The sequence below is a fragment of the Solanum pennellii genome, chromosome 4 (assembly GCF_001406875.1).
Source record: "Solanum pennellii chromosome 4, SPENNV200".
In the NCBI taxonomy this organism is placed as follows: Eukaryota; Viridiplantae; Streptophyta; class Magnoliopsida; order Solanales; family Solanaceae; genus Solanum; species Solanum pennellii.
In genome coordinates, this window is record NC_028640.1 from 59,717,795 (window position 1) to 59,726,394 (window position 8,600).

Genomic DNA, 8,600 nt, shown 5'->3' on the forward strand with positions numbered 1-8,600 from the left:
CGAATATGGAAGAATGTGATAACTATCGATGTTCAAGAGCACCGACCCTTCTGCACACCTGAATATTACGTATGGCTTTTAGAAGATGCAGAGCATAGAGATTTGAGCGAAGGAGGTCTTCCTGGTTTTGGCGATGAAAAAGAGAGAAGATGGGCTCGCAACCTCCTCAACACCGATTATGACATTACCCCAGAAATGAGGAAGCAGATTGTGCCTAACATTGGAGAGCAACATAATTAAAGTTTTTTTATTTATTTCTCTTTATTCCCCATGTGTTATCCCTAGCCCTTTAGTTATCTCTAGATTGATGTAATAAATAGAAATTATTTCAATAATTGAAAGTCGTTTTATTGTCTCACTCTAAACTCCAAATTGGCAAATAAGGCTTGAATTAATTATTATGCATCACGTATGTGTCGCTTAGGCCTACCTCTGGCTCAACGAGGTTCCGTGCATTTAAGGCGTTTATCTCAAAACAACGTGTTGATATTATGATATTATCCTAACCCCTAACTCTTTTCTGTTGATTCTATTGTTTTCCCATTTCCCAAGGTTGATCTGTCCTTCATCGTGGCACACACACGATCAAAAGGGACCCCCCCCTTCTCCTTTTTCTCAAAGATCAAGCTCCAAAGACAAAGGTAAAATGGTTGACGACAACAGCACCAATGAAAGGGTAGAAGCTTCTGAGGGAGGACAACTTCAAAATAATCTTGTCCTAAGACTTGAGCGCAAGATTTCACAATTGGAAGAAGAGGTAGCCCACATGCGTGATTTGGCCAAGTTGTCTATCTCTCTTGGAACCCAATTTGGAGAAAACATAGACAATCCTCCTAACCAAACAACCATGCCAAACAATCCTCCAATAAATATATCCCGACCTGAACCCACCCGTCCAAATACCTTTCCACCACCCCACGCCCAAAATACCCAAGTTCCATTTCACCACTATTACCAACAAACCAAACCAACCTTCCCAAAAACAACCCCAAACGCAAATATCCCATTTACTCTTGGAAACAACAACCTCAATCCAATATACGTGGAAACTGCCCCTCTGACCCATGACCTCCATGAATCAGAGTCCCATCAAAAAGACATCCTAATAAAAAACCTGACTGAGAGATTAGACAACTTGACCAACAGGGTACAACATGTTGAAGGAAACAAGAAGTTAGGAGGATTGAGCTATGAGGATCTGTGCATGCACCCTGATGTAGAACTGCCCGAAGGATACAAGCTTCCAAAATTTGAGATGTTCAATGGCATTGGGGATCCCAAAGCCCACCTACGAATGTATTGTGACAAACTTGTAGAGGTGGGAAGAGATGAGAGGATACTCATGAAGTTGTTTACGAGGAGTCTTACTGGGGAGGCCCTATCATGGTATATTGAGCAAGAATAGCGGAAATGGGTAGAATGGGTTGACATGGCAACTGATTTCATGAATAGGTTTGGTTTTAATATTGAAAATGCACCTGATTGGTTTTACATTCAAAATTTGAAGAAGAAACCGAGTGAATCCTTCAGAGAATATGCCATAAGATGGAGGTCTGAAGCGGCTAGGGCCAGACCCCCTATGGAGGAATCTCAAATGAAAGACTACTTCATCCGTTCCCAAGAACCACAATACTATGACCGAATGATGCTAGTGGCTGAATAGAGTTTCGCTGAAATCATCAAACTAGGCGAAAGAATTAAAGTGGGCATAAAGAATGGGACTATCATCAACTTGGAGGCATTACAAGCAACCAATAAGGCTCTGCAATCTGGTGGAATGACAGAAAGTCGAAAGAAAACAGGTTCTGTAATGATGGCTCATGGAACTAAGACCCCTTTGAGGCACAAGACAATAAACCCACCACCATCCCCATACCCTCAACATCCCTTAGCTCCACCCCCTATATCTCCCCAACCCATGCCAATATATTACCAAAACGCTCCCCCTCAATATTTGCATGCCTCATATCCTGTCTATAATGTTCAATCAACACACTTCCAAACTCCACCACCCACTCAAACACCAAATTATCGAAGTAGACCTCCATATGATAGAATACCTACAAAAATTTATACCCCTTTGGCTGAACCCATAACACAACTTTATGAAAGGCTGAAACAGGCTGGGTACGTCTCCCCAATTCCTGCATTACCTGTGGATGTTCGCGCAAAATGGTACGACCCTATCAAGGTCTGCGCCTACCATTCTGGGATGAAGGGTCACACCACCGAAGTTTGCAGAGCCCTTAAGGATAAGGTTCACATGTTGATTGATACAAAAACCATCCAACTCAAGGATCCTACACCGAATGTTGCGAATAATCCTCTTCCTAACCATAAAGTCAACATGGTGGAAGCTGGTGATGTCTAGGATTGGGAAGAATCTATCTGGGCCCTCGAAACAGAAGAAGCCATGTCTACCACTGCCCAAGCACCACTAATAGTGCAAGGACTCGCCCCGTTTGAAGTAGAAGTTGCTCACCCAGACCATCATTCACTATCTATAGGGCATCCTCCCCAATACAATGTGATACACATGATGTACCTTGGGATTACAACAAAAGAGAAATGAATGTGGAAGAGACAGATGTTGCAACAGGTGTCACCAGATCTGGAAGAATTTACACTTCTGAAAATTTGGTTCAGGGAAGCTCTAGCAAATCCAAAGCACCAGTCTTAGAGCTTGAAGATCAGGGTATTTGGAAAAAGGTTCAAGCTAAAGAATACTCTGTCATTGAGCAGCTGAGTAAAACTCCATCCCAAATATCAATTCTGGCATTACTGCAATCTTCCGAAACTCATCGAAATGCCCTTCTGAAGATCCTTGGTGAAGCTTATGTCCCATCTAACATCACTCATGGAGAGGTATCCCAAATGGTGGGGCAGGTCTTTGAGGCCTACAAAATATCTTTTCACAAGGATGAGCTGCCACTCGAAGGAACAACCCATAATAAAGCTCTGTACATTTCGGTTCAGTATCAGGATAAGGTGATAAACAAAGCATTAGTTGATGCAGGTTCAGGTTTAAACATTTGCCCTCTGAGTACACTGACAAGGCTGGGTGTGGATAGTGCAAAAATTCAGACATGGAAGATGAATGTGAGGGCATTTGACGGCTCTCAGAGAGGCACTATTGGGGAGATAACCTTGGACATGCTCATTGGTCCTGTCACTTTCCCCATAGATTTCCAAATCTTGGACATCCCTTCATCATACAACTTATTGTTGGGACGCCCATGGATTCATATGGCTGGAGCGGTCCCATCTACTCTTCACCAATGCTTGAAGTTTGAATGGGATTACGAAGAGGTTGTAGTCCATGGAAAAAAAGGGCATCCTGTATACACGATTGAAGGAAGAGAGAATATGGATGGTGAAATGTACCATACCGTGGAGCTTGTTGGTAATATCGAGTTGCAACCTTGGTTCAGCCAAAAAATCATAGATATGATGGCCTGGTTCGGTTTCGAGCTTGGGAAAGGTTTGGGGGCTGAATTGCAATGGATAGTCGAACCTATACAGCCTGTTCGACATTCCACCACTTTTGGCTTGGGATATAAGTACACTACCGAAGAATGGCTCGATTGGCAACCACCTAGAGAGGGGTACTACTATCCACTAAAGAAACCCATACCGCCATTGCATCAATCATTTCGATCAGCAGGTTTCATGTGAGGCAGTATTGATGAGATCTCAGACGACTTGAACGGGTTGTCGCTAACCAAAGAAGAGGGGAAAGTTTGCAACGTCGTGATCAACGAGGAAGGGAAAGGGGGCCCTAGTGGAAGCAAGGAAGCAAAGATCAGCGTCAGCAAGTGGACCTCGACTCCATCCAGACCTCGTCGAGCATCTGGGTAGCCTTGGAAGATGTTTTTTATCAAGTTTTAATTCAAATAAAAAGATTTTAATAAACGTTTTAATTCCCATCCCCTGTATTGCTTTCAAATGAGAACTTATGAAATTTTCAAATTTTTATCAATAAAGTTCTTTTCCCATTTTTGCCTTATATTTAATTGTTCGCTATTTTTTTTTCTCACCAGCCAAATTCACTATAAAAATGTCGAATCTGAGACTATAGCATACAATGAGACTGCTCAACTTAACATTAATGACTTAGAAGAAGTCGAAGACAGTGAGGTTCCCAAGGAGTTAATCAAAAGGGTTGAAGAATTAGAGGAAAAACCCAATCCAAACTTGGTAGAGACAGAAATGGTGAATTTGGGAAATGCAGAGGTGATACAAGAAACCCGAGTAAGCATCCATATGACAAAAGAAGACAAGAAAGAGTATACCGAGTTTCTCATAGAGAATAAGGATATTTTTGCGTGGTCCTACGCAGACATGACAGGGCTAAGTACTTCAATCGTAGCACATCGACTGCCCACTGATCCAGCATGTCCTCCGATAAAACAGAAGCTGAGAAAATACAAGCCCGAGATGAGTCTGAAAATCAAAGAAGAAGTATCAAAACAATTAGATGTTGGGATACTCCAAGTGACAGAATACCCAACTTGGCTTGCAAATGTCGTTCCAGTGCCCAAGAAAGACGGCAAGGTCAGAGTTTGCGTGGATTACCGAGATCTCAATAAAGCTAGCCCTAAAGATAACTTTCCCTTACCAAACATACACATACTGATTGACAATTGTGCTAAGCACGAAACTCAGTCATTTGTGGATTGCTTTGCCGGCTATCATCAAATTGAGATGCACAAAGACGACGCTGAGAAAACTGCCTTCATCACGCCGTGGGGCGTCTATAACTACAAGGTGATGCCTTTTGGATTAAAGAACACTGAGGCTACGTACATGATAGCAATGACTACTTTGTTTCATGACATGATCCATAAGGAAATTGAAGTTTATGTGGATGATGTCATCATCAAATCAAAGGAAAGTTCAAATCATCTGGAGGACTTACGGAAATTCTTTGCCAGGCTACGCAAGTACAATTTGAAACTGAATCCGGCAAAATGCGTCTTTGGTGTACCTGCTGGAAAGCTTTTAGGTTTCATTGTCAGTCGTCGAGGTATAGAATTGGACCCATCAAAGATCAAATCCATTCGTGACCTTCCCCTGCCAAAGAGCAAGAAGGAGGTAATGAGTTTCTTAGGGCGACTTAACTACATTAGTCGTTTCATCGCTCAGTTTATTGTCATCTGTGAACCTATCTTCATGCTGTTAAAAAAGGATGCTGCGGTGAAATGGACAAGCGAATGTCAACAGGCATTTGACAAGATCAAAGACTATCTATCCAATCCTCCTGTATTGGTTCCACCAGAGTCAGGTAGACCATTACTTTTGTATATTTCAGTATTGGATAATGCTTTCAGTTGCATCTTGGGACAGCACAATGAAACAGGGAGGAAGGAGAAGGCAATATATTATATGAGCAAGAAGTTCACATCGTGCGAAGCCCGATACTCTCTATTAGAGCGTACCTGTTGTGCTCTAACATGGGTCTCCCAAAAGTTACGACATTACCTCTCATCGCACACTACTTATCTGATTTCAAAGATGGATCCTTTGAAGTATATCTTTCAAAAGCCCATGCCCAAAGGTAAACTGGCAAAATGGCAGATATTGTTGAGCGAGTTTGACATAGTGTATGTCACGCAAGAAGCAGTGAAAGCACAGGCATTAGCAGACCACATGGCAGAGAATCCCGTGGACGATGATTACAGGCCGTTGAAGACCTACTTCCCAGATAGAGGTAGCCTTTGTGGGAGAGGACATTTCTGAAGAATATGATGGATGGAGAATGTTCTTTGATGGAGCTAAAAATCTGAATGGATCCGGCATCGGGGCTGTTTTGATCTCACCCACCGGGCAACATTATCCAGTATCAGCAAAACTCAGATTCCTTTGCTCAAATAATATGGCCGAATACGAAGCCTGCATACTAGGTCTCCGACGGGCGATTGACTTGGATGTCCAGGAAAAGCTAATAATAGGGGATTCAGATCTATTGATCCATCAGGTTCGAGGTGATTGGGCAACAAAAAATCGAAAGTTGTTGCCATATTTGGATTGCGTGCATAGGCTATGTAAAAGGTTTGTCAAAACAGAATTCAGACATGTACCAAGGGTCCAAAATGAATTCGCAGACGCCTTAGCTACTCTGTCTTCTATGATTCGACACCCTGATCACAATTACATCGATCCTATTCACATTCACATACATGAACAACCAGCTTATTGTTTCCATGTTGAGGAAGAGCCTGATGGAAAGCCCTGGTACAATGACATTAGAGGATATTTGAAGAGTGGTGAATACACAGAAGATGCAACAAATGTACAAAAGCGTACAATTCGAAGGTTAGCAACCCAATTCTTTTTAAGTGGGGAAATCCTCTATAGGAGAACTCCCGATTTGGGGCTGCTAAGATGCGTCGAAGCAAGAGAGGCTCGCAGGCTGGTCGAAGAGATACATGCAGGCACCTGTGGCCCTCACATGAACGGTTTTACATTAGCAAAGAAGATTCTGAGATCAGGATATTATTGGCTAACTATGGAGACAGACTGCATTCGCTACGTCTAGAAATGCCGTCAATGTCAGACTCACGCAGATATGATTCGAGTACCCCCCAACAAACTCCATGTCACTAGTTCACCTTGGCCGTTCGCAGCATGGGGCATGGATGTCATTGGTCCAATCGAGCCAACAGCATCCAACGGGCACAGATTCATTCTTGTCGCAATTGACTATTTCACCAAGTGGGTTGAGGCCACCTCCAATAAATCAGTGACAAAGAAAGTTGTGGATGACTTTGTCAAAAATAACATTATTTGTAGGTTTGTAATTCCTGAGTCAATCATCACCGACAACGGCACCAACCTAAACAGTGACCTAATGAGATAAATGTGTGAGAAGTTCAAGATCAGTCATCGAAACTCTACAGCATACAGGCCACAGATGAACGGGGCTGTTGAGGCAGCAAACAAAAACATCAAAAGGATATTGCGCAAGATGATCGATAATCACAAACACTGGCAGGAAAAGCTACCTTTCGCATTGCTGGGGTATCATACCACAATCAGAACTTCCACAGGGGCCACACCTTACTTCTTAGTATACGGCACTGAAGCTGTGATACCCGCCGAAGTAGAGATACCTTCCCTAAGGATCATCCAAGAAGCAAAGTTGAGTGATGCTGACTGGATACAAGGTCGGGCAGAGAATTTGGCATTAATAGATGGAAGAAGAATTAACGCCATTTGTCATGGCCAGCTCTATCAAAATAGAATGGCCAGAGCTTTCAACAAGAAGGTTAAACGCAGACATTTCTCACCTGGGCAACTGGTTTTGAAGCGGATTTTCCCAAATCAAGACGAGGCAAAGGGTAAATTTTCACCAAACTGGCAAGTTCCGTACATAGTCTCTCGAGTACTGACAGGCGGAGCCCTCATACTTGCAGAAATGGATGGAGAAGTTTGGCCAAAACCTATCAATTCAGATTCTGTGAAAAAATATTACATCTAGAGATTGATTCATGCTCTTTTGTAACTGGAACTACGTCAGACCTGATTCCCGTTTAAGAGGGGATACGTAGGCGCTCCTATGCGGTTCGGTCTTATTATAAATAAAACTTTCATTCCCCCTTTTCTATTGATAACTGGGGCAGAATTTTTGAGAGGATCTCAAAAATTCCATCAAGATTTCTCTTGGCACATCTACATACTGGGGCAGATTTTTGAGTAAACTAAAAAATTTCGCCAAGCAGTCAGCTTACAACGAAGATCAAATGATAGCTCTACTTTTGAGTCAGACGTTGTAAAGTCTCAACCTATGCCATGGTCAGATTCGACATCAGCTTTTACTAAATGATAATTTCAAAACCTTTAAAAGTTTTTTCCCCCTTTTTATGAAAAACAGACGCTCGAAGAGGTGGGGATGGCGAGCCAAAAGAGCACGCTGCGCCAAATCATTGATACAGATCAACCTTCCCCCTTTAAACTAACTATTTTTCTTTGAATGTAGAAAATACAGGTACATATACAAAGGCAACTTCAACAATCAACATTACCACATTTGAGCCCGACAAATGACACTCGACCCTTCTAGTAAGGCAGACGCCCAAGCTACTGTACGCCCTCAAGCAACTGCTGTGCTGGCAACTTACATTCTGCCTGATATTGGATCATTTGCACCTACGCCTGATATCGCATTATGCTCGAAGAACTACATCATTATATTATGCCCGAGATTGCAGAAATGCATCATTTCATGTGCTCGATATTGCATGTGCCCGAAGAAATGCATCATTGCATGTGCTCGATATTACATGTGCCCGAAGAAATGCATCATTGCATGTGTTCGATATTACATTGTGCCGGAAGAAATGCATCATTGCATGTGCCCAACATTGGATGTGCCCGAAGAAATACATCATCGCATGTGCCCAAGATTGACTTATGCTCGAAGAAATGCATCATTGCATGTGCCCGATATTGCATGTTCCCGAAAAAATCCATTATTACATGTGCTCGATACTGCATGTGCCCGAAGAAATGCATCATTGCATGTGCTCGATACTGCATGTGCCCGAAGAAATGCATCACCGCATTATGCCCGAGACTGCATTGTGCCCGAAGTTTGCATA

The 8,600-nt window shown here is 42.6% G+C and overlaps 2 protein-coding genes across 2 annotated transcripts; both read left to right on the top strand.

Annotated features, from left to right (window-relative positions):
- Positions 1-646: 646 nt before the first annotated feature.
- LOC107016842 lies at positions 647-1,663 on the top strand. The gene is made up of 2 exons (XM_015217184.1): positions 647-1,386; positions 1,453-1,663. Exons 1-2 carry the CDS (start codon positions 647-649, stop codon positions 1,661-1,663), a joined length of 951 nt encoding a protein of 316 aa, XP_015072670.1.
- A 905-nt stretch (positions 1,664-2,568) lies between these two features.
- Positions 2,569-7,480, top strand: LOC107016843. The gene is given in 4 exon segments (XM_027916602.1): positions 2,569-3,605; positions 3,681-3,854; positions 4,041-5,705; positions 5,707-7,480. Coding segments are annotated over 4 exon segments (4,650 nt in total).
- Positions 7,481-8,600: the final 1,120 nt, after the last annotated feature.